This window comes from Amphiprion ocellaris, chromosome 16, assembly GCF_022539595.1.
Source record: "Amphiprion ocellaris isolate individual 3 ecotype Okinawa chromosome 16, ASM2253959v1, whole genome shotgun sequence".
Taxonomy (NCBI): Eukaryota; Metazoa; Chordata; class Actinopteri; family Pomacentridae; genus Amphiprion; species Amphiprion ocellaris.
This window is the reverse complement of record NC_072781.1, coordinates 6,818,579-6,845,156: the sequence shown is the minus strand read 5'-3', so window position 1 is coordinate 6,845,156 and position 26,578 is coordinate 6,818,579. Positions and strand designations below refer to the sequence as shown.

The window sequence follows — 26,578 nt, the reverse complement described above, 5'->3', positions numbered from 1 at the left end:
AGTAATGGGAATTTTTAACTGCAGATGGTGAATTGCAATCCCCAACAAGAAAATGATTTCTGGAAATGAAAATTACATGGCGACGTTTTCTTGGAAGTGCGTGACAAGGTCTGCTAAGTGGCCATTTTGTTGTGTCACTTAAGACTCATGAGATCATTGCAGTTTCATCCACATCCCATAATGGTGACACAGAGAGCCCATATCCTGATCCTGTCCCTGTTGAAAGAGTCATGAGATCATTCCATCTTGACCTACATGCTAAAGAGCAAACCGGAGATGACCCTGCTACACACAAAAGTTATTTTTAAACTGAAGACACAGAATATTTGAATGAAGCTGATAGTTTATTGGTTGAAATAGTTTAAAAAAAAAGATGTTTGTGAAAGACAGGAGCCATAAAATATGAATGAAGTCAGCGAGGGAGTGACGTTTGAGGGCAGATGCCTCTTGTGTTGACATGTGACAGCACTAACTGTTGTCATGGGAAGCCCATCACTTAAAACAGGTCAGATCAAAATGTGCCGCTGGGAGTTGTGCCTTCCGCCAGCGCTGCCAAACAATGCCGCAGCAGCACAGGAGTAATTCTCACTCTCAGTTTGTTTTCACATTTACAGTATCACTAGCACATGATCCACACCCATGCAGTATCCTGTGTTTTTTGAAGTCCGCCTTAGCCAGTGCATGTTTTTTGTCATGGCCATTCAAAAGGAATTACCAATAACACAGCTAATAATAAAAGGCTTGTAATGGATACATGGGGGGGGGGTTTGTCGTCTCGCTACAGTTTAATCTGGCCTGCAGGTACTCCGGCAGTGGAGGACAGGTAACGTGAGACTCAAAGATTCGCTGCATTAGTTCTGCTTAGCTAACCGTGAATGCTAATTGCAGGAAGAACAAACTGCTACTCTCCCCTCCTTTTCCTCTTTCCTCCCCCTTTGGCCAACAGTAGCGCCTGCTGGGAAGCACAGAGAGTGTCATACAACTTTAGCTGGAGAGGGAACAAAGAGGGTTCTTCTGCAAGCGAGATTCAATATGTAGAGGGAACACACAGTTGAGCATGCACTGTTTTCCTCTCATAGCCATCGTGCTGTCTTTTTGTAAGCACTATGAGCATATGCTTAGTGAAAGATCACTGTTTGGTTAAATCTTTGGAAATCTTCTGGAATCACTTTTAACTTTAACATGTCAAGTTAGATACATTTTCCAAAAAAATGAAAAAAAGTTTATTCAGGTTACTTCTTGAATGTATTAAAACTATTACATTATGAGCAAAGACATTAGAGTGCAACATTAAATCAATGACAAAAATCCTGAGAGCATGACTAAAGTCACCGTTCATAGAGTGACGAACCCAAGAGTGACATGCCCTCATGAGAAAACAAAACAATAAAAGGAAGAGGACTAAGAATGGGAGAGTTAAATCCAGTACCAGTACTGATACTGATACTAATCTGTGGGCAAGGTCAAAGACCCAGTTACACACCAGAGGCAATAAAGGCTCAGAGGTGCTGGTCAGGCCTGAGCCGCCAAACCTGTGATCACCCTCTGAGGTTCTGACCTGGGCAAATGAGAGGCCACTACCCTCGTGGCAACCACTGTCTCCTATCAGTCTTCTATCCAGACATCTATAGACTATCTGCAGGCCCTCGGGGAAGAGCTATCATATAGCCACTGTACCAAGCACTCCTGTCTTTACCTTGCAGTGGAGATTTATTGTAATTAGAAGATTCCTTTACAAAAGCTTGGGATCAGCGTTTCTCCAAGGAACTCTGTGCAGCCCCAAGGGGGACAGCCTTTGATCCCGACCTTCGAACCCTTAGGGTTAAGCCTTCCTTTTGCAAATGAGTTTGACATGATGGACCACTTCCTAATTGGCCAATTGCTCAGTGCCATTTTCTGGGTCCTGCTGGTTTAACAAGTGCATGTTTTCCTTCACACTCTCCATTGGCTAACCACATCAGTGTAGACGGCTTTGAAGTGAGTCTTTTTGACACACTATATAGGTTCATATGCTTTGCTGAAGAAGTCTAAAGGTCATCGTGAATGGAAAAGGTCCACTTAAAAGTGATATAAGATACAAATACTTTGGGGTTCTCTTATACCCCTATATAAGATGACAGAAAAGGTCATTAAATGTGTATAATCTTACAACCCAATTTCATAACTAAATATAGTGAATTCATTGTTGTTTGTTTATGCCACTAGAAGTACACGTCTTGTATCTCTCTTACTATAACTCCTCCTGTGTGTTCCCCTGATCATGCTGAAGGCTATAGTAGATCCTTAACCATCAGAGACATTGGAAAAGAGCTGGTGTCAAGTCCCACCCCGCAGCATGTGGTTTGTAAGATTCTGCCCCTCCCCGCCTCCATGTTTTTTTCCCAATCAGATTAGTTTGTCTAATAGTGAGACGAAAGGTTGTTGCCAGTGGGCCCTGCAGGCCTCAGAAGAACAGGTGGCCAAGTGCTGAAATGGTTTCTCTGCATTGATCTGAAAAATGATGTTGATGGAAGCCTGCATCCATGATTGGATTTTTAGATCACCAACAAATGAAAGATTGTGTTATTACATAAGGTCACAGCATCCATTAACTGTAGAGTAGGGTACATGCAGAGAAACTTTTTAAGGGAAATTCTTAATTAAATCTGTCATCAAAGTGAATTACAACAACTGGTAGCATACATTGCAACGACAAACAGTTAAACCATACATTTCCTTTGCAATCTCTTTTTGCATCTCAGTCCCTATAACTGTACCTGAAACATCTTTGAAATCTACCTGCAGACCGTTATTCAGATGGAGTGCCCGGTAACCTTTCCCGATGACCTCGGTAAGGATTGTCCACCTGCAGGACCATGGGAATCTCCCCTGCGAAAATGCCCCCTCCCTGGAACACCGAGAACGTGCCTCACTAGCCGCCTAGCGCCGAGACAGATTGTTTAGGGGTGCAGAATTAGTCGGGTCAGGGAATCCTTGGCCTCAGGCCTGGCTAATTCCTTTCTAATGTGACGACGATTCTTTTGAAGAACTGTTTTCTCGCTGACCAAATCTCTTTAAAAGCATCTTGGGGGAGCAAAAGGGGCCGAGAGGGAGTGCGCTGTGGCAGGCCACACCAGGGCCAGAGGGGGGGCTCAGGTTACACCCTGCCTGCCGTGATGCATTGTTGGTGGGACGCCTAGGCTCCAGTGCTTCCCCTCCTCCTCCCCAACCACCACCACCACCTCCATCCTCCTCCTCTCAGCACTGTCCCTCCAAGAGAGGCTGCCGCAGAGCCTCACAGAAACTCTGACACCAGTCCAGAGGATGCACTCTGCACATGAAACCTTACACTCAACTAATGGTTACAAATGTGTTTTCAAAGAAATCCCAGGCCTCCCATATAAACCATAGACTCACACTCCTGGATGTGCATATGTACACACACACTCACTGCCGCAAATATGGGCACACGGGCAGACAAAATTGGGGACAACTAGTGTTGCTGAGCTGAGCGATTTTAAAGGACTGTATTAATGTTGAATTGTGATGTTCTTATTGTGGTTCACTCCTGTTGGAGATGAGACAGAAAAACTGTTTATTTTTACCTTTTATCACTGCAATGATATATCACTAACAAGAACTACAAGAAAAATGACCAAAACATCCGCAAGTCCACTCTTCAAGGAGTTGCCTTCAGAAATTGCAGGTGGCTTGCGACTTTGACTGACACTTCACACAGATTTCAGTGACCTCTTGCTTTCTTTCTCTCATTCCCTCAAAGACAATGTATTCCCTTCCAGGGGAGTGATCCCTAATTAGCTGTCAGGTGATAGTGCGCTGCTTTCATTGTGCTCCCCGCTGCTGAGCTGCAGGCTATGTGGTCAGCAGTCAGTCTCAGTCTGAAGTGACAGATCATCTCTCCATACAGCAGACCCCTGCAGCTCAAAGAGACCACTTGGTCCTTACAAAGAGATCCCAACTCTCAGCATTAGAAAAACTTCAATATCAGGTCTCATAACAAACAGAACAGTGACCCAGCAAAGACAAAAGGATCACTTGAGAATCTGCCTGTGCTCTCACTAATAAAAACAATAACCTGCGATATGTTTATCTCCCACCAATAGATAACTGATGACTGGATTAGGATCTGAATTATTTAGTGGTCTTTGTGTTTGTCAGTTTGTTCAGTGTAGGTGATTTTAATGGAGAGATACTTGTCATATCATGTTCCAACATTCAGTGAATCTGACAAAAGCTTTTGGAAAATCACAATCACATTTTGCCAGATAAGTGCAAAAAATAACTATCCTTTCCTGTATTTCCCAATAAAAGCCATATCTTCTCACTTCCCAGGATATGGCAGGTCATTCCTGATATAAAAGATATGATTTCTTCCTGTCTGTCTGTGAGGTCCACTGCAGGTCTCCTCCAGACAGTTCCAGTATCCACCCAGGCAGCACAGGGACCTTGTTTGAAGGTCATGTCAGCACCAGGGCGTAAACGTTAGACCTTTTTGTGGTCAGGGTAAATGTACAAGGCCGCCCTGCGGGAGCACTCCTTCCCTCTCTTTAATCGGCGTGTAACAGGCCCTTGTAGAGCCAAACTGTCTGCGACACATCAGCACTTAGAAATAAAAACCCCTCAGCCAACCCTGCAACGGCTGCGGTTGGAGTACAGCAGCTGGATCATTTCAGAGGGACAACACAGACAGGTCTGTTCACTGAGGGGAAACAGAAAAGGGAAAGTCCATATTAAGAGTAAGTTGTGCATTTCTGTAGCGTCTAATTTGCACTTTGAAAATAAAATGATCGTTTATTATCCCTAAGACATAAAAAAAGACTTGCACATCTCCCTTTATGATATTATCAAGAGGAAAATTATGGAACTGCTTCACCGACTTTGTTGACACTGTGGCAGTGGATGTGTATTTATGGCACCATTGTTGTCTATTAGTGTTACAATAGATGAAGGTAATTTGTAATATATGATCCCTGTGTTCACTTCATTGCAAAACAATTCACTAAATGATATTAGAAACAGTTTTAGCACTGTAGCTTTAAATTTTTGCTTTAAAATTAAACAAGAATAGATTTTAAGATAAAGGAATTTATGAATTTGTTAATGTTTTGCTGCTCTGTGATCTGGATTGCATGTGCAAATAATTTTAAAACTGTCCTCTTGGTAAATTTCTTTTAATGCTCCAGTACTCGGCTCCCTCTAAAAGTAAAAAGTTAATGAGACAAAACGCAGAATATACAACCATTTCTCTGTCAGTAAAGCCAATCATTTGAAGGAGACGAGAAAGCAAACTTAACAGTTCTAATGCTCCAGCCGAGAAACTTAATTTACCAATTTGCAGGAAGACAAGATGGCAGGAAACAAGCCAATTTGCCACGTGTGCAGCACACAACAAACCCCAGCCTTGCTCCCCGGCCTCATGAGAGGTAATTATCCCTAAAAAAGAATGCCATGCTGTATTAAGATGTAGCCGCATCAAAACGAGGGAGACAGCCTCATTACAAGTAATTATGAGGGAATTAGAAACATCATTTAACTAAACGAGCAAATAATGTCCAGGATATTGAAGAAGCTGCCTGCACTTCTGCCGACCACTGCAAGTCCCATTACAAAAATTGTAGGTCTTTAATAGAATAATGACATGCTTTATCTTCCCTGAGAGGGTCTTGGAGCAGAGGGAAGGGCTGAGGGGAGCGAGGGGAGGATGTGAAAACAACTGTTGCAGAGCTCTCTGTCTCTGTGGTCTCACGCTTGAGTGTGTAGCATAAGGCCTTCAAGATAATCCCCCTATTATCCTTACAAATACAAAATGGAGAGCAGAAAATTGTATCTCACATCCATTATTGTGTCAAAGGTAATGCTAATGGACTTATCTGGAGTAATAGCTGAATTCTCCACACGTAGCATAGTCTATAATAGTTTGATGCATATTGGATGGCGAATGGCACTTCAGAACAGGCAGTTCAAGAAATGGTTGGTAATTTAACAATGAAACATAATGCATTTGCCATTAAAAGCCCAGATCCACAGTTTTTGGTTAAATATTGTTCTTGGGTAGCTTAGCTTGTAGATGGAAGGCTTTCATTGTGGTTCAAATAAGTGAGCTGCTTGTATTTGACCTTGAGTTATCAGCGTCTCCAAACATGTCATATTGATACCGTCAGCCACAGTGTCATGAGCCTGATTTTGGCACTAAAACATGTTTTTTGGTTTCAGTTTAACCACGTGACAGACTTAAAACTTTATTCAAAACCTTTCTCATTAATCTCGTCCATTAGGAAATCTTCCTGCATCTTTAAAGTGCACCAAACAATTTCCAAATCTGTCATTTTTACCATATTTTGATTTGATACACTTAGTCCACGCTGCATTTACCATGCAACTTTCCCTGGTAGCGTATTCCTCTTGTGTTAAAGGTGACGGGGTGGGGGCTGTGAATGGGGGGGGGGGACAAACACAATTTCCCTTCAGCTCCTTCATTTCCAGTTGATATAAAACAGAATCATGAAAAATCACTTCTGCTCCAAGCTCTCCTTTTTAACCATTAACCCATAAATACAGAAGCTGGTTAAAGCCAGCGGATGACAGGGCCTGCCTCAGAAACCTTGTTACATTCCCCTCAAATTCATTTAGGGAGCAAACAGGTCTTGAGAGTTGTCTGGCTTAATGCATTGCGATCGCTTTTAAAACTCTTGTCTTGAGGCAGACCCGAGGCTCTGCATCTGCTCGTGGTGTTATAGCTACTTCATAACCTTCCACTCTAATATGAAGCCACACATACCCTCTTTAAATCAAATGGCTGTAAATATGGTGGGGAGGCAGTCGAAAAGCCCTCATCCAAATAACTGATGAAAGGATGGAATATGTAAAAAATCTTCAGATGTTAGTAGAGAACATTATGAATGGAAAAAAAAGAAGTAAAGTGATGGATAATGTTGTTGCAGCCTGTTTAAATTTAATGGGATCTCAATTAAGTTAGTTTTGATCTTCATCATTTTATCTCGAGATGTAAAAGAGGCGATATCTGGAGGTTTCAGTATAATGCATTATGATCTTGTAAATATGCTCTAAAAACTATCCTGAGAATCAATTTGCCCAGTGCACTCTGTCTTTGCCTCTCCCTCTCCACACTGTGTGTAGCCCACAGTTTCCATTACTCCCATCATAAATTATACCACAGAGTGAATTACACTTGCTTTTCACCTTAGCAGGCAGGTTTGATGAATCCTAAGGCACAACATATCATCTCAACAAATCTTCATCACCATGCCAGTCGCTGTCTCTTTGCAGTTTAAACCACTTCAAATCATTTTCATTGCCCTGCTATTAAAATTTGTAATTCACGCCTGCCATTGCAGTGATACATAGTTACATAGAACACCCCCCCACCCTTCCTCTATCTGCCTCCCACCTATTCCTCTTTCACTTTCTCTCTCTCTTATTCTCTCCTTTTGCTCCTCACAGCATCTCCTCACATCTCTCTCTCTCTCCCCCCGTCTTGTAAATCAAACAACCTCAGGTGACAGGTCATGCAGATTTCCCACAAGTCAGTGGGGTGCAAACATCCATCCAAAAGAGCGGCACATTGCCGTCACACCTGATGACATAATGACCACTTGGAAACTAATAAACAGCTTCATTCAACCAAAGCTATTGCTCCTTTTCATAAGCGTTACTGTCCCCCATTCCTCTCTCTCTCTCCTATCTGTCACAAATTCATCCTCCTGCACCTCACCTCTCCGCCGGTGCTGGAGTTACCCATAAATCACCGCTGTTGTCTAACGCTATCCATTTTCCCAGAAACACAGGGCGGCTGTTGCAGAAATTGGGTCAGGCATAATCTGCAGGGCAGCAGAGCCTGGCTAGTCATGATTCTGCTAGGTAATGTAGCCATTAGCACACAGTGAGAGATTGGTGGGATGGGTAAAGGGGGGTGCTGGGTGGATGGAGGTGGGGGGGGGGCTCCCTTGTACATGATGTGACACCCAAGAAAAGCTCGCAAATGACACAATTTTATCGCTCCCCATCAACCATGGGACATTTATGTGTGTGTGTGTGTGTGTGTGTGTGTGTGTGTGTGTGTGTGTGTGTGCTTGAGAGTGGCAAAGTGTGTGTGATTATGCTGGGTTTTGTTTTTATTATTTGCGTCTATTAAACTATTATGAAATAGTAAAGCCAGCTCTGACAGCTGATTTATTGTCCTCTTGAAAATCTAAACTAGCCTCTGAAATAACCAGCCATGCTGTATACGGTGTTGCTGATACAGTAATCCGTTACACAGACAGAGAAAAGGAGTACAGCTTAATGACAGCCAGAGTCTTGAACTTTGACAATATGCCTCTTTATTAGGTTTCCCCTTACAAGGCCCTGATGCTTGAGAGCCATCGGAGGCAGACTTCAAATGAGAGAAGATCCCGCCCAGAGGCATGATTGGCTAGTGATAGTGTGCATCTCTTTTTCCAGCCTGAAATGTGCTTTATCTGCTTCTTCCAAGGCAGCTTGCATGTGGTCGTCCACCTCTTCATTTACAGCAGACTACTGTGGTCACTAGCTGTGTTTCTAAAAGCGAAATTACCAAGAAAATATGTGTAGTTTTAGACAGTGCTTGATTTAGTTTTTTTTTAATTTGGAGGCTGGCGTGAGTAGGAATCAAAGTAGGTACAAAATATAAGCCTTGCAAAGGAATTACTACACTACATTCCACACTGCATCCTTGTAAAATGCATTTTCCTTCCACAGATTTAAGTTGGTATTAAAATGCACCTGTCAAAAAGCGTAAAACCAAATATTTAATTAATAACGGGATCTAAATTGTAAAATATGTGAGCCGAAAGTATGCAGAAATACAATTACACTACGCTGCCTGGCTCATAGTTTAATTGTTTTTAGCTTAAAATGTCTTAAATAAAACAGTTCAAGAGAATTACGGCAGCTCTGCAGCAAAAATTCACACAAAGTCATTTGTGTCACATAATGATGTTCACACTGGATTAGTGCACTAGAGTGCCTTGTGATAAAATTATAACACTATTGTTTGTGTGTCCTTCAAGAATCTAACATGAGCCTTATTTACATTTCCTTGAAAAATGAACTATACTGGTAGTTAGCTTGCAAATGCAAAAAAGGGGGAATAAAATAAAACCAAGCGAGCCCAATTTTCACTGAAATAGAAAATTTATTGAATGAGAAGGTTATTATTGAAGGTCTAAATTACAATAGAAACAATGATATTTTTCCTTAAATGGAAGAATTGTGTTTTTCCTGTCAGTGTTGGATTCATGTCAGCTGAAATAAAATGACTGATGCTTTGTAATATGTTTAACAAACCAATTAGGCTGTGAATACAAAGGGTGTAAAAGTCTTTTTGGGATCAGTTGTTTCCTCAAATGTGATATGAAGGTTCAGCTCCAATATTTTATCAATCAAAGGAAAATAAAATAAAAGTACAAAATTGTTATAATTAATTATACACATGGTGTATTTTATACATATAGCTTGATTGCTTTCTTGTGACACATACAGTTGCTGCATAATAAGAATTTTCTCAACAAATAAAGTGATACAGTTAATATACAGGGGTTATGTGGAGACACTTATAAGAATGTGGTATTGTTTTGTAATGCGTTTTTTTTTTTCTTTTTACGTGGACTGCAGTGGTGAACATACAGCAGAGTCAATCAATACTCAATTTTGTTATACAGGTTGTATAAAGGTAACGCTGGCAGGTTGCTCCCCGGGTAATAGAGGGGCGTTGGGAAGGCGATAGACCGGGGAACCGGGACGCGCAGTAAGGAGTTATCTCTGAAAACCAGCGGCATCCCCACTAGTGTCTGTGCGGAGGCGTGGGCCATGTTGGCCGCCTCCAGTTCAGCGGAAAGCTGCCGTTTCCATTTGTTCCTCCTGTTCTGAAACCACGTCTTCACCTGAGTCTCCGTCAGCTGCAGGCTGGAGGCTAAGCAGGCCCGCTCCGAGCTGCTCAGGTAGCGCTTCATGTCGAAGGTGGACTCCAGCTGGTACACCTGACTCCGGGAGAAAACCGTGCGCGTCTTCTTCTTGGCCGAGTTGCTCTGCTTGTCCGCACCGTCCGTCTGTCTCTCCTCCGACAGAGGTGACATCTGATGGCACGGTCTCTCCTGCTCCTCCTTATAATCCTGCAGCAGAGGCTGGGACAAGTGCGGCCGCCGTGCCAGCCCGTCGCTCCCAGACAAGAGTCCTTTAGCGGGACCTGAACGCAGCAGGAGAAGGAGGTGGTGAGCACCAAAACAAATACCTTTTACGCGTGATTTTACGCACCATATATTTTTTACATACACTTCTCAGTCTGATTCAAGTGTCAACTCTGACTTTATGGCCAAGCTGAAAGCAGCCCAGCCCAGCACAAGCCTGTGACTTCTTAAATAAACAATCCAGTATGAGTATGCTCGGTGTAGCTACAGTAAGCTATTAATTAAATCCCGCTCTATTTAACGCTCAATTGACAGCGTGTAGTGCAGCCATTTTGGAAGCATGTTTCATCAATTAGCAGGCTCAATTAAATTTGAAATGAGAGGAAAGACAGAGGGCTAATTATTCGACCTTCCACTCTCCTGCTGCCGCTGCGATGATAGTCTGCACACAACAAACAAGTGGAAGTGGATGGGCTGATACGTCAGTATCACAAACACAAGGTAACGAAACGTGAAAGTGAAGAGCAAACAAAAGCATGAAACAGTGGGCCTGGGTATTTTTCCTTTAAAAACGAACTAATTATATAGTAGGAAATAGAATATAAATAGTGTAACCAGGTTTTGAAAGTTATTATTTTGTACCTTTTCGCAGCTATTTTCGTTCCAATAATAATGTCAATAATAATACTGATAATAAAAGTAATACTAATAAAAGCAATAGGTTTTCCTCACCTAAACAAAAGTTGTGCGGTTGGTGCTGGGTGCACGGCTCGCTGTGACCCGTATCGGAGCAGAAGCAGTCAGCTGAGTCCTCCCCGCCGCTGCACTCCTCCTCGGAGGACACCGACAGCGAGCGCCTCCGCGGCGTTGGCGGCAGCGGCCCCTTGGAGAGCTCCTTGTTCCCGGAGCGTGGCTCATCGGACGGCGTGCCTAAAATCGACTGGATGGTAAAGCTGGAAATCGGGCCCGACGAGCACTTGCTCCCGCTGTCTTCTGCGCTACTCATTCTCGCTTCATAACAGTATTGAAGTATTGACTGAATCGGTCTGTCCCCCTTGTATTCCGTTATTGCTTTTTCTACACGATTGGTGCGTAAAAATTGCGTCTTTTGTCCGCTTTCCCCCCCCTTTCTTTCTTTCTCTCTCCTCTCTCTCCCCCCTCAACCTGTTTTAATTGTGGGGTTTTAACATTGAAGGAGTTGGAGGTGTTTTTTCTGGAGCTCGGGGAACATGAGTGTATTCCTGGTCCTCCTCCTCACGCTCTGGATCAGAGGCAGCAAGGTTGCGTTGCTTCATTTGCATGTAGGTAAGCTCCTTCACGGGCCAATCGCAGCCTCCGAACCAAGCCCGGAAATTTCAAACTCCTGTCAGGGTTTTTTGGCGACGAGATGAGGAGAGCGAGAGAGCCGAAGAAGAGCATTAAAGTGTGCATCATTTCTGCGTCCTGCTTGCTGCACGGCTGCAGGATTTGGAAAACTGTTCGGTGCAAATTTTTATTTTTTTAAATTATATTTTTGCTGCTCGGAATCCTGACCACCAATGATACATATGTTGTCTAAAGTAGATCAAATGGAAAGATAAATGGTGTGTGTGTGCAGCTCTGATCCAGCTCCATCACAGGGTAATATTGTTTAAAGTAAATTCAAATTTGGTTGCGAATTTTGCCACTAAATTGTGTCATATCTGGATGAAATACGCACAGGCTGCTACTATTTTTAAAGAAATCTGCATTTTTTTTCCTGTTATATATGAATTTCAGAATATGGTAGCATGTGGATTCATCCCTTTAAAAAAAAAAATCATCCCATCCAACCTGCGCATCCAGGAAAAGTGACTTGAGGATGACTTTATTGCAATAACTGTCATGTCTTCTTTTCTATTACTCCCATGCATAATAAATTGGGTGGCGTGACGGCTGCGCGCACGCAGCCTTGGAACTAAGACGAAAGGCCCAACTCATTTTTCCTGAAAATAATAAACTCATTCCGCGTCCATTATCTCCGATTAAGAATTAATTTGATCATTACTGAGCTAATCTGCCTCGTGATGACCGCGCGTGGAGTGGAGGCCGGCTAATTGATTGACTAATTGATTGGAGGTGGTGGGGGCCTTGCGTGTGTGTGCGTGTGTGTGTGTGTGTGTGTTTTTGTGTGTGTGTGTGTGGTGCACGAGGAGGGAGGCGCGCTTCTCCCCACCACCGTCCTCCTCCCACCTCCCACTCTCTCTCTCTCTCTCTGTCTGTCTGCTTGTGGTGTTTTGTTGTGTTGTGTTACGTTGTGTGTGTCTCTGGTTGTGTCTGGCTGCGGGGCTTGAGCTGGAGGTTCGGGCACATTATCCCTCCTTTTTTACTGCTTTGTAAGGAAGCCCCAGACACATTACAAATGGTCAGCTTTAATCATGGTGTCAGTGCCCTTCCCGGTAGCAACACAACCGGCATTCGGTGTTGGAGGGAGAAGATTATGGACGTGATGCTGCTGCTGCTGCCGCTCATGATGATGATGATGACGACGATGATGCTGACAGCAGATTCTGTCGTCATCATCATCACAGAAGTCAGATAGATGCATCTGGATCCGCGCGTAAATATCCTCAACTGGCAGCGGGGCCAGCAGCTGCTAAACGATCTTCCTAAAACGCTTACGCAGGGGAGGCTTTACTGAAGGGGGGGCAAATATATGAGGGCAGTTGGGGGCGGATGCTGGATTTATGATGGTTACACATAAGGCGTGAAATCTGCAATGACAGTTAAATGGGTTTATTTTATATGCCGCTCTTTTCAAACAAAGACCTTTGTCAGTGCGGCCGCGCCTTCATCACTTTCAGACGACTTTTGCAAAGTGAGATTAGTTCATCACGGAGATAGTGGACAGAACAGGCTGCTATCGTGCCAAAGAGGATAAATTACGCACGGTGTTTTTTTATGTCAGCGTTTATAGGGCCAGTGGTACAGGCTTCTTCTATTAGTATGGAAATGTTCGTCCCTTCTGCCCATGTTTCTGCGCTTCTCGAGGCCCTGGCGAGGCCAAAAATACACAGCAAGGAGCGGCCCTAAGTTCGTGCTCTATCACCATGATAGGTTGGTTGCGCGGCCGCCCTACCGCAATAACAGAACAAGATCTTTAGCAGCAGAGAAAGGTCTGAGAAAGACAGATGAAGTTATGAGGCGCTTTGATCTGGGAATCAAGCTTCGATAAATATTAAACAAAGACCCTTTTACACGTGTGTATTATGATATATGGCGTGTCCAAGTCTAGAATAAGGAAATTACCAGAGAAAATGATATCAATAAATTTTCTAAGTATAAACGTTGATTATGTTTCGATTTTCATTCAAGAAAGCGGGGCCTGCTCTTTTTTCAGGAGGCGTTTGTGCGTGCGTCCGTGCGCGTAAAGCTTGTGTGTGCGTGTGTGTGTGTGTGTGTGTGTGTGTGTGTGTGTGTGTGTGTGTGTGTGTGTGTGTGTGTGTGTGTGTGTGAGGGTGGGAGAGAGAGAGAGAGAGAGTTGTAAACGCAAGCAGCAGAGCACCCGAGCCCTGGAGGTGTACAATTTATGTAATCTGAGTGTGGAAATGAACTGGGTAATTTATTGGAAAACACAAAGTCAGGAAGATTGGATCAGTACAGCCTATCCAAGGGCTCCTATCCATCAAGTTCCAATTAACAACCTAACCATTGAGTTTTAATGGCTTTCCAATCTACTGCCCTGATAGACTCATCAATTCCTCGGGGAGAAATTAAGAAAATCGACCGCCCCTCGGCGTTTCGGTGTCATTCTTCACAGCAACTATATGTCAAATTAAAAACACAATTAAAATTTAAACTGTTCCAATCAGACGGTGCCCCGCAACCTATGTTTCACTTAATAGAACTTTGATGAAAATCTGATGTTCGCATTCAATCAGGAAAGCAAATGGGATGGGTATAAAACAAGATTTCCTCCTCGAGATGTGTCAAAAGATTTGTTCACGGTCCTCGACGCGAGGTGTTGGCATCACTTGGGTCTGGCCTGTGATTAGGGAAATCTCCCAGTAGCTTGTGCCTGTAACTGTTGAGGAACTGAACCGGCATGAAAGGTGATTTTCCTGAACGTTTCTATCCACACACAGTCTCCCATATTTGTGCCAGAGGGATCCATCAAAGAGGATGTTTGGTATTTGATATAATTTGTCAAAGATATGGGAAACTTTAAAGCTGTAGGTGTAAAAAAAAGACAACCATCAAATCACCTACATCCCATATCACTCAGTGTGTTCATGTGATTTCCGTCTTTGCGAGGAACTTGCAAACCCCTCAGAGAACCTTATTTCTTGAGAGAAATGGTTCAAAATCTACTTAATTTCTCGAGATAAATGTTTTAATCTCCAATAGCAAACTTCAACAATCCAACCACACGTGTGAGGAGATGCCAGTGCCAGCAGAGAAGAGCCCAGCATTATGCAAGGTGGTCGGGGCCACTTGTGTGTTTCCAAACTGGCACTAAAACCTCTGATAAGGACTTAAAATTACCCATTCAGCTCTCCATTTTAATGTAATACACTGAGCACGGTCCCCGGTCACGTCCGTTTGTCCCCGTTCCTGCAAATGTACTTTATCTGATTTTGCCCCCCCTTCCCCCTTCCCCCTTCACTCCTTCACATAAAGATGTCGCACAAATGGAAATTATCGAGTGGTAATTTTTTCAATTTATGCGCGCAAATCAAGGTCATAAGCTGAGCCGAAGCTGCGTGTGAACGTTGCTCTTACTTGACGCAGTGTGCCGCAGACGTGCACGGATCGATACGTGCCAGGAGAATAATGCCATACCAATCTATTAATTTGCAGTAATGGGGCCGTGTTGAGCGTGCGCGGTAGGTACACGTCAATACTTGGATGATCCGACGATATTTGAATGAACCCTTTGTCTCTTGATGAGGTCATCATATAGAGTATATAGCTGACTGATTCATTTCCAATAACTGTATTAGCCTGCAGATGAAAGCAGAGAATGGCCTTTGAAGCAAAGGTTGTTCTGATCGAGGAACACACGTGCCTCACTGTTGGCTTTTACGCATAATCTCATCTATTCGGTTTTTTGAAGGGGTGGGAATTTTCTTGAGTGTTATAGCTCCAAAGTTTTGGCGATGCATATGCAACAAAAAAAAAGGCATTTTATTGGGTATTTTTATGCTGCAAGTTGAACCTACAGATGCTTCTAAAACTGCCCACTACAAGGAGAGAATCGACCATTTGAGTTGGTTTCTAACCTGCAATCTGGACACTGTCACCTGCTGGACGCTGTTAAAAAGCTCCAAAATGTAATCAAATCTTTACTGAAATAAACACCGCATCCTGATTATTATTACTGGTAAAAACGTTATTTAATTTTGTTATAAATTATTGCTATTTATGTTGAGATTTGCCCCTATAGCTACATTAAGCTTGGAGCTTCTTCCCTCTTCGCACCATCCTCTTGGATTTGCATTACTCCCCTATAAATTTAACAGGATGCATTCTGGTGTGTAAAAATCTTAAAATACATTAAAATAAATATATATAAATATATATATGCATATATGCATTAACGGTGCATGCACTAAATGCAATAATTTCAGGATCTTGACAATGTGATCTAATTTTAATTTGGCGAAAAAAATCCTCCATGAAAATATGATTCATTGCATTTTGTTCAGTTCTAATTTCAATGGATTTCCTCATAATCGAGCTGGAAGGCCAAAGGTGTGCTAAAACGTTAAAGAAAAATCGATTATTTTGCATGAAAACAAGCAGGATTTTTAAAAAAAAGAAGCTTTTTATAGCTTGAATTGTACTATTTAATTACCTTGCAGGCCAATCTATGGATGTCTTCGCTGAGATGGTAGCATCCAGTATCCAGTGACACCTGTAGGATCCTATGTGTTACAAAGTACCAGTTTACTAATTCAGCTCTAATTTGAAATTTACAAATTAAAAGATGAGCCTGCAGCTTAAGGCTGCTGCTGCGTAATAGCAGCTTTAACTGTGGAGACACTGTGAAATTCTATTTACAGATTTTTAAAAATAAAAAATAAAACTAACAGCATTTAAGAGGTGTTTTCATATATCCTAAAACTGTTAGCACAATTATCTTACTTAAATAAAAGTGGCATGAAAAGTAGTCCACGTAAAGAAAGACTTTTCTTGATAAAATAGTAAAAAATAAAACGATCTTCATAAATTCGAAAAAGTGCATAAAATACAAAAACTGATCAGGTGGAGATGCTTGCCATAGATCCTGACATCCCAAACACACACAGTTACACACCCACACACCAACACACCGCCATGAGAGAGAGAGGAGAGAAAAAATGTTAAAAGACAGCAGCTCATACTTAGGGAGTAATTTCCTCTTCTGAATACATTATCCATAATTTTGGCAAGATGGTGCCAATTACGCATCTAATTGACCGAGCCACTTTTTATGTAAAATAACGTGTTAAAGTGCATAACGCTAAGATGATTACAGAAACCCACCTGCCAATGCTTCAAATGTGTGTGTGCGGGTGCGTGTGCGCGCCCATGGATGAGTAAACATCATCACCTGTTGTTTTAATGTTCAAAATATAAATTAGAAACAGCCCCTATTTAACCTCCTGGTCGTTTAAAAAATATATATTTCCTGGAAAATAAGTCATACAAAAATGTCCTAAAATGTTAAGGAATAATCTCCATTTATTTCACAACATGGTTCAGCAATACAATATCAAAACATTGTTTTTTTTTCTGTACAAAGGAGGAGCCGTATGAGGAATCCCCCTCTCCCCGTGCCTCATTAAATATATACATTTACATATTTTGTACACCAGTGTAGTCGGTATTTTTGCCGCCCCTGTTCAAAAAAACCACAAAGCTCAGGAGACGCTGGACCTCACACTTGTGCTTGAAAGACGTGTCCATGTCAGAGGGAACAAGAGTAGGAACTACTAAAACTAAACATAAAGCTACATGGGTATTTTACAGCTCAGAGTGTCTTGATTGTCCCCCGTCAAGGGCTTTAAAAAGCAAAAAAAATAAAAATAAAAATAAAAATTACAGCAAAGCCTCCAGCATGAATAGATGACAAAACATGTATGTTTTGGTGGATTCATTCATTCACAGCACACCGTCAGTGTATTGCACGTCATTTTGTGATCAATTCTGGAAATGGAAATTAAATCAAATGTGCTGGATGAAAAGTAGGCCGCATTTAAACCGACAGTTTTTGTAAACAAAGTAATCTCTTTTTTCTTTCTTTCTTTTCTCGTACATCACAGAGTTGACCTGTCCAGCAACAGGCAGGATGTAAAAAGTAGGAAAGAAAAAACAGGAAAAAGACACTCATCAGGCAGTGTAAGCAGGTGAACTCCTGAGGTGATGCTCAATAATAATAATAATAATAATAATAATAATAATAATAATAATAATAATAATAATAATAATAATAATAATGGGATTTAAATTGTCGGATCACGTGTAAACGGCACCCTTATGGAAAATGACACAAAATATTTGCCAAAATAGGTCCATGTAGGCCTGACAGTGACAGTCTCTTGCTATTTTTTTCTTTCTTCATTCACTCAGAAGTATAAAAATATTCTGTCTTTTTTTTTTGTAACTTTTTTTGTTGTTGTTTTTGACTTTTTTGTGATGAGTTAATTTCGGAAATGGACACCAACTCGTGCCACAAAACTCGTCTTATTTTCAAACCGGTCTGAGCAGCGGCACTGATGTGACGATGGGATGGGAGTAGTACACCCCGGGGTGCGGGAAGGTGAGCAGCGGTTGGCTCACGGGCACGTTGGCAGCGGCGCCTCCGCTCTCCGAGGCCGAGTTCTCGTGGTAGAGGATGGGCACCCGGACTATCCTCTGCGCCGCGGCGTGGCTCAGGTTGGCGGCCTCCAGCTCCGCGGCCAGCTGCCTTTTCCACTTGTTCCTCCGGTTCTGAAACCAGATCTTCACCTGGGTCTCCGTCAGGTGGAGCGACGCGGCCAGGCCGGCCCGCTCCGAGCTGCTCAGGTAGCGCTTCATGTCGAAGGTGGACTCCAGCTGGAACACCTGGCTCCTAGAGAAAACCGTGCGCGTCTTCTTCTTGCGGCACGGCTTCTTGTCGTCGTCTCGCTTCTTCCACTCCTCCAGCTCGTCTTTTTTGGCTTCCTCCGTGTCGCTCTCCTCCAGGATGATCTCGTCGCTGCTCTTGTTGTTGTTGTGCTCATCGTCCTCGTCGTCGTCTTTGGTGTCTGGTTCGGATTTGAGGACCAGGTCCGGAGAGTCTCTGTCTGTGCCCGAGGTTGGAGAGGAGTCTCTGGCTCCTGGTTTCTCGGTGACTGGAATGCGGACACATGGAGGGAGACGAAGTCATAAACACTTGTGTTTTATTACAGCCTGTTGAGTCAGTGGGCTTTGGGAAATCTAAAATGATAAGCTAATAAATAGTGCCAGGAAAATGGCTTGTCACCGTGTCCAAATACATCCAAACTGCCATTTTTCTCCTATTAAAACAGAGCACTTTTTAATAGGAGAGTAAAATATTTCAAATACGCAGGCGTGTTTTATTCCTTATATTTGTTTAAATAAATCAGGTTTCCACAGTTATTGTCCTCACTAAACAAGCTTTAAAAAATACTCCATTTTCTACCATGTGTTTTAAATCCCTTATGAATAAATGGCAGGTAAAAAAAAGAAAAAAAAAAGGCTGTCAGCGGCCAAGCCTCAGGGGTGAGATGTGCACGGTGAGCGCCAATAGACAAATCAAAAGCACGCTGCGCATCGTCACCCTCATGCAATGATTTGATGGTGTCTACTTCATTTTATGCACAGTGTTACTTTATTGATCTATTATCCCGCGTTGTGGCATAACAAAATAGGCCTTCGTAGGGGATAAGGTGCTAAATCACTACACTCTGAGAGGAGACTGTGCCTGTAATATTCTAACCAAAAATATCCACTTTGATGGAGTAAATCTCTGAGGAGGAGGTTCAGTGACAAGATGTTAAAGAAAGATCCTATGGTGTTTTTTTTATATTGTGTTTATTTTGCTGATTAGAGGCATTAAAATGGAGCTTAAAGGCTTAAAGTGTCTCGGTTTGGTGCTTACCTTCGGCTCTGTGTAGGTGTGCGGCTGAGCTCAGGGTGTAGGGGTACCACCACGCCGACGTGCGCTCCAAGTAGTGAGCCGGTAGACTGAACCTCTGAGCGGGCAGGTCAAAGCGTGGAAAGTTGAAGTCCCCGACCTGGGAAAGGGAAAATCCTCCCTCAAGGGCCGCCTTAGTGGCAGCCAGTACGGGTTTGGGCTTGGACGGTTTGCTATCACAGTTCAGCAGGTTCTTAATAAAGAAAGGAGAGTCCTTGGCCGAAGCGCACGTCTCTTGCGTTGTCTCTGGCATCGCTGTGGTTTGTGGTCTGAACGCAGAGGGACCACGAAAGTAGGAATTAAAAAAAAAACCGAGGGAGGGAAGAAAAGCAACTTACAGACTGTCGGTATCCCGGTCTATACGAGGAGTTCCTGCTTTTATTATTCTTCGGAAACTGGATTTCACACCCGGAGAGCGCGTCAAAACGCACGTCCTCCTAGGCTCGAAAAATCATAAAATCAGGTGTTGGAAAGGTAGGAAAAAAACTGCACAAACATGGAGATGGTCTCATCCCGGGCTCTTTTCGTCAAAACGCAAACTGTGTCCACCGTGTCAGTCAGTCTGGCGTCTGATGCTAATGATGAAATAAAAATGTCATCCAAGTTAAATGCGGAAAGTATAGGCGATTGGGCATGTACAATGGCAAATGGGATTAAGGGAGAGACGGCGAGGAGAGAGAGAGAGAGAGAGGGAGAGGGAGGGAGGTAGAGAGAGAGAGACCATCCTCCCCTCTCGGTGCGCTCTGGCTGCAGGCTGTGTGCGCTCGCCTGTTATTGGTCTCATATAGTCCAATTAGCGACAAATGAACACAGGACTGTTACCGCCAAAAAGGAAGGTTTGGACCGTCAGAACAAACGAATCATCACACAACTAACACCACAGTCAGACACAGATCGACGGCGTGAGGCTACTCACAATCCATTGTTGGTTTGTTTTTTAGATTTGATGATACATTTGGAACCACCAAAAAAAAAAAAAAAAAAAAAAAAAACTGGGCGCATTAATCGATTTTTGGAGGTGTTTGACTACATTTAAACTCTAGCACCACCACTGAAAATCTATGTATTAAAAAAGAAAAATTGTAATTTATACATATAGGCCTCTATTATTGGAGCCCTAATTGTGAAGCTTTTTTTCTTTTTAAAAATTCTTTCATCTATAATCATCTAAAGACATTTTTCTTTATGCGTAATTCTTATGGCAAATCCTATCCAACTGTGCGTAAAACCTCCACTGTCATGCAAACTTGAAATAAGTCAATTTAAACCTGCAAAACTCTTGAAATCCTTTGATTTTTTTTTTAATCGACAAAAGTCTCCCTATACCTGTGCACAATATTTTCATCCTGAGAAGACAAATTCAAATAAAATACCACTAACTAATACATGCTCACCATTCCAGCACTAATTGTTCAATAGTCCCCAGTTTCTGCTTCCCAAACTCTAAAACACAACATGGGAGGAAAAAAAGGTTTGAAATCAGGCTGCAGCTACTCAACGTGTCACCAATGGGCGATTAGATTCATATTTCTAATTCATTGATTTGCAGTGAGGGCCACTTCCACAATGTCTGCGCGTCGCACGCTCATTTTTCCCCAACCCTCCCTAATCGATTTCGTTAATTCATCCCTCAGATTGCACTCTTTGTAAATGTGCTATGTATATTCACTCATTGATATTAATTGACTTGTTAAAAAGCAGTCCATTGGTTGGGGAGCTGGTGTAGAAGAAGAAGAAAAGGAGGGAAAAACGGGGAGGCAGCGTCCTCTGTGGGCCACCAGGTGGAAATGCAGAGAAATGTCTGTGCTTTAATTGATCACTTTGTGAGGGTGTTGTTGCATTATCACTATATGGGAGATCACCTCCAATTTGGCAACACAATTTGCTTCCTGCAAGACAAATAATTAAATTTTTTGGCAAAGAATATGGTTTTATTTGAGGTCAGGCCTGTAGTGAATCTGGTTAAATTTAAGATAAATACAACGCACTAATGTAACTCATGGCATCATCTTCCAAAGTTTGTGTGAGACCAAGACAGATAAGCTGTATTCTTCTAAGTGCAGCATATCAGGGTGACCTAACTGAGAGGTTCTCACTCCAGCTATGACTCATCATCATCATCATCATCATCATCATCATCATCATCATCATCATCATCATCATCATCATCATCATCATCATCATCATCATCATCATCATCATCATCATCATCATCATCGTCATCATGTGTTCCCTGAAGATATTCATTAGCCGTCTGATTTGCAGTCATGAGGAGTCAGGTGCTGTGAGTGATAAAGTAAAGGTTGCACTGGTTACTACAGTTCTTTTTGTCAAAATTTCCATCAGCGGTAGAGTTTGCTGGCATGTCCGTGTCATTAACACATGTAATTCATTTAGTGAGCTGCTCAAGTGGAGATATCCTGTTACTGTGATGTAATTATGGCGTTTCTTTACTCGGCCATAATTGCGGGTGTTTGACGGCTCTCTCAGACTGAGGTGCAAGATGTCTAAACTTCAAATCCATTCCAGTGCTCCTGTTAGTATTTGTGAATGTGGGCTGTTTTTTTAGAGCATGTGTGAGAAAGTCTGATGTTTTGATTTGGTGCACAGACTGCACATCTTTATTTATTTGAACCGTTACATTCAGATCATACTGTAACTCTATTTTTTTAATCATTTTTTTTAAATTGACAATAGGTCAAGTGTGAGCACTTCCCTAAAGATGATTTACCATTGAAGCTTTGCTCACAATAGAGTGGCATTGAAGGAACAAACTGCTTTTTGGCAAGTGAATACAGCTTGGAAGCTCTTACTTACTTTTTGCATAATTTATGTCATTTATATGCCTCACAAAACTACTGAACACAGAGAAGAAGCTGCAGATAATGATTTTGGTTCATCTGCAGTGGATCAAATATCTTAAAAGTATTCACTTGTAATAGTCTGACTTCCTGAACTTGTCTTCAGGAAGTCTGGATTAGTTCACATCCTCATTCCTACATATCAGATTTTTTCACAAGTGGCCACTAAAGCACAGAGAATGATAATCCCAAATGAAGCTCTACAGGAACTGTTGTGTTTTTGATGCAGACAGTAAAAAATGCACACATTTATACATGATGTAATAGCTTTAAAAAGAAATCCTTGTGCAAAATGATAACTGAGTATTTTCTTCACAATGTAAATATTGTTCAGTCAAAGCACAGATGATCAGCAGGAGGATACAGAAGAAGCTAAAGCCTGATGAGCATCTGTGTAGCAAACTGTGCAATTTGGTAGCTTTTCAGTGCGCAGATATCTTTTCTCTCCAGTCTGCGGTATTATTTTAACATTACTTCCTGTAGACATTCATCATAACTGGCTTGCATAGAGACCATTGCATTTCCCAGTAATATTTAGAGCAGAAATACTGCTCTGCTGTAAAATCACTCCACCATGGTGCAGGCAACACAACAGATGCTAACCTTGAAAAGAAGTGGTACAAACTAAAATCCTGCACTCTGTGCTCTAAAAAATACAATTCATATTATGCATTGATTAGAAACGTGCAGCAGACACTGCCCTGAGGCCATATAGGCCTTCTGAATGCTCCATAAGTCTATTTTTGTTGCTCCTCGGGTAGGTTACTATGACTTTTATATTATTTATTTCAAAGCGCCCAGATATTGATTATTTCACAAGGAAAAATGACAAATGGCAGGAGGGAATGACACGGTCAGCAGGTTCTATTAGAGAAATGATAGTGTTGCTCGTGGTTTGTTAAAAGGTCCAGTTTAGATACTTTATAGGTTTACATCCATCATCGTCTAATGACCTATTTGATGAAAAACACGCGCTCTGGTGACAACAGCCCTGTGCAGCCAACTTTGCTTTGTAATTGCTCTCATATTAAATATAGATTTTTGTTTTGATATCTTGTGAGAATTCCTTTCTGTGGGTCAAAATTGTGATAAAAGACATGGATGCGGTGGCAAAAGCTCAGAGGGAGAAAACTGGAAAGAGAATGGGGGGTGAAATGGGTGGGTAAGAGATGTTGACAGTGGAACTGTAAGTTTGTTATTTTGAGTTCTGAGCAGTAGTGGAGGAAGTATTTAGATCCTTTACCTGACTAAAAGTAGCAATAGTGCAATATAAAAATACGCAATATTGCAAGTCCTGCTCTGTAAATGTCACTTGAGGACAAGCGCAAATAAGCATATTTTAAATTTGCAAAAGGATACCCATAATGACAAAAATACTCCTGTGACTGTCCTATACTATTATTATTATTATTATTATTATTATTATTATTATTATTATTATTATTATTATTATTATTATTATTATTATTATTATTATTATTATTCTAATATGCCATTTTTCCATTGTAGTCTTTTGAGTTAAAGTTATGTACCTGTATTTTGCACAGCTTTGTAGTTTCATCTGCAGTAATGCACCATATTTTCTAAACTGGTACTGCTTTTTATTTATAGTCACAATATACATGAAGTAACTAGCACCTACAACTGTCAGAAAAATGTAGTCAGTGACGGAGGAAATATTCAGATTCTTTACTTAAGTAAAAGAACTAATACCAGATGGTAAAAAGAATGTTTTGCAAGTAGAAACATTGAATATGTTAGTAAATTATGTAAAAATATATATTAAAAAAGTAAACATTTAACTAATATAGATTGTTTTTACTCTGCCAAGGAGACGCAGTAAAAATGACGAGTTATGTGATGATCTGTGTACGTTTGTCTGTCTGTTAGCAACATAACTTAAAACTGGATTAATTGATTTGGATGAAATTTTCAGGGAAGGTCAGAAATGACACAAGGAACAACTGATTAGATTTTGGCAGTGATGCGGTTTATAATCTGGATCCACGGATTTTTTAAAGATTTCTCCCGTCGGAAATGATACAATGACTGAGCAGCCTTGGCGGAGTGCTGCACTCTCTCAGTGCTTTTCTAGTATTTACTGGTAGCAGTGGTTTTATGTATATAAATTTACCATATTATATGAAAAATATAATAGTTTGTATGTAAAATAATCTCTAAAGTAACTGGAAAAGTTGCCAAATAAATATAGAGAGTGAAAAGTACAACTTTGTCTCAAAAATAAGGCTGAATAGAAGGAAAAAAATGGGACAAAAAAATGAATATTCAATATATTGGTACCTCAAAAGGAACTTTCCACTATCATCTCTGAGGTTGTGACTTGTGTTCTTGTTAAGGGATGAGTGATACTAAATACAACAAAACAGTATTATCAGTTTGAATAATATGAATGGCATTCTGCTGTGTTTCCAGCCTCTGTTATGACAAACTAAACACAGTGCAATAGCACGAAATGACTCTTAGGTAAACACGGATGTCGGCTGATGAAACATTATCCACGCATGTAAACTGTATGAGAATGTTGTTTTCACTCGGTATGAGGAAGCAAAAAAAAAAACGAGCGCACAAAATCCTGTTAAGCAACAAGACCTCGGTGTCACACTGAGTGGCATTTATCAGTGAACCCATCCACCTTGTGTCCTTCTTGCACTTTTAACTGTATACACTCCAGTTGGAACGAGCCATTAAACCAATGAAGGCCACGCTGAGATTGCTGAGATTTAAGTATTGCATTTAACTTGTAAAGGAATTGGTGGCCGTCCACTGACCCGGCAAGCTTTAATTGGGATTGTGCAGGTATTGATTGTAAGTGGCCGAGCGAATCTTGAATTACAGCCTGATTAGCTTTTACTCGGCCTTTTGCACCGGCCAGTCGAAGGGAAGGAGCTCAGTGTCATTCAGCCACCACTTGACTGGCGAGACTCTTGTTACTTCCCATGTAAACAGGAAACGACATGTATTCCGGATGACAGCTCTCCTGGCAAATGTACTGGCTGTTATATATATTCAACATCCACCTGACATGTTGTTTGACATGCACCTTATGAGGAGATGTGGGCACATGGAAGATGTATCCTCCTTTTTTTTTTATCTCCCCTGCTCTCATTTTATCTACATTTTATCACCCCTTCTCTTCTTTTATTGTTTCTCAGCAGGGACGATGACCTCTGTATGGTTTGGATGGAATCAGTCACAGGAGTGATGTAGCCCTTTTTCTCCATTATGAGCGGCTTCATCTGAGCCCTGCAGGCACCCAGGCTCAATGTCCATCCTCTGTACCTCCAAAAAACTCTGCCCCTGGATTGTCAGCTTTTACCTAGCCCTGCCTGTATGTGTCATTACAACTCGGTAATCTGGAGAGGGTAGCAGAAAAGTTCTCATCAGTGTCAGGCTGAGATATAGATATGGGCTGGGTAACAAATGGCCAAATGCGCAGGCAGCAGAGCAGACCATCAATAAAGCAATTTCTTGTGTCATAACAGCCACGCTTTTCCTAAAGCCAACCTTTCAAAACTTTTCCCTCTGCAAATCGCTGCAGCCCCACCATTAGAGTCCTGCCTTGTGAATTTAATGGATTCCGTACAAATAATATTCCACCATAATGGAAAAGGTTGAAGTCACTGAAGACAGATGAAGTCATAAACACGTATAATTGAGAATCAAAGACCGATAAATTTTAAACTGCTATCCATTTTCTCTTTTTAGATGATGATCTATGTCAGTGCGGCTGCAGGAAAATGGAAGAGATTATGGGGGAAAATTATAACAATAAATTTTCTAAACATACACCTTGATTATGCTTCGATTTTTTGGAAGGGTAGAGGGTGAGGGAGGGGGGTTAGAAAGAAAGCTGGGATTGCTGAAAGCTTGCCGGCTAAATGGCACCATAAAATAGGTTCCCTGCTCTTTTGCCTGCAGAGCGTAGGCATGCCTGGAGGTGTGATTTTCCCCCCTCTAAATGGGGGAAATGAATTGTGTAATTTATTGCAAACGTGCACACAGTGAGATTAGATCAGCATATCCCATCAAAGGAACAACAATCAATCAGCCTCTAGTTAACAGCTTGAAACACATAAACCAGGGCACCTAATGGCTTTCCAATTTAACAGATTGATAGACTTATCCGGTCCTAAGGGATGAATTAAGAAAACCGGGTACTTTCACACAGGCGCTGGCACTTTTGACAAGACCTTTCCCCCCCCCTAGCTTACTTACCATCTTTACTTCTGAATGCAGAGATAAGGTTAAGCAGGAAATAAAGAGAAAGTCGGTTTTCCATCTTTTTTCACCCTTTTTTTTCAGTTTCTGTTTGAGAAAGCACACTGGAGCTGATTTGTTATTCAGATGAGGCGGGAGTGGAAGTGTGTCAGATGTGGAGAATGGGCTCATTTTAATGACCTGATTATCGCGGG

At 41.7% G+C, this 26,578-nt stretch overlaps 2 protein-coding genes across 2 annotated transcripts; both read right to left on the bottom strand.

Moving 5' to 3' along the window:
- Positions 1-8,355: 8,355 nt before the first annotated feature.
- hmx2 (H6 family homeobox 2) lies at positions 8,356-11,401 on the bottom strand. Its single transcript, XM_023287674.3, has 2 exons — positions 10,896-11,401; positions 8,356-10,222 (listed from the first exon to the last, which is right to left on the bottom strand). Exons 1-2 carry the CDS (start codon positions 11,167-11,169, stop codon positions 9,675-9,677), a joined length of 822 nt encoding a protein of 273 aa, XP_023143442.2. The 5' UTR covers positions 11,170-11,401; the 3' UTR covers positions 8,356-9,674.
- A 5,428-nt stretch (positions 11,402-16,829) lies between these two features.
- On the bottom strand, positions 16,830-19,947 carry hmx3a (H6 family homeobox 3a). The gene is made up of 2 exons (XM_023287675.3): positions 19,249-19,947; positions 16,830-18,478 (listed from the first exon to the last, which is right to left on the bottom strand). Exons 1-2 carry the CDS (start codon positions 19,535-19,537, stop codon positions 17,856-17,858), a joined length of 912 nt encoding a protein of 303 aa, XP_023143443.1. The 5' UTR covers positions 19,538-19,947; the 3' UTR covers positions 16,830-17,855.
- Between the last annotated feature and the right edge of the window lie 6,631 nt (positions 19,948-26,578).

Coding starts and splice junctions, on each gene's coding strand:
- hmx2 (XM_023287674.3), bottom strand. CDS start 11,169: ATGAGTAGCGCAGAAGACAGCGGGAGCAAGTGCTCGTCGGGCCCGATT. Junction 10,223..10,895: donor ACCGCACAACTTTTGTTTAG/GTGAGGAAAACC, acceptor TGCTGCGTTCAG/GTCCCGCTAAAGGACTCTTG.
- hmx3a (XM_023287675.3), bottom strand. CDS start 19,537: ATGCCAGAGACAACGCAAGAGACGTGCGCTTCGGCCAAGGACTCTCCT. Junction 18,479..19,248: donor ACACCTACACAGAGCCGAAG/GTAAGCACCAAA, acceptor TCCGCATTCCAG/TCACCGAGAAACCAGGAGCC.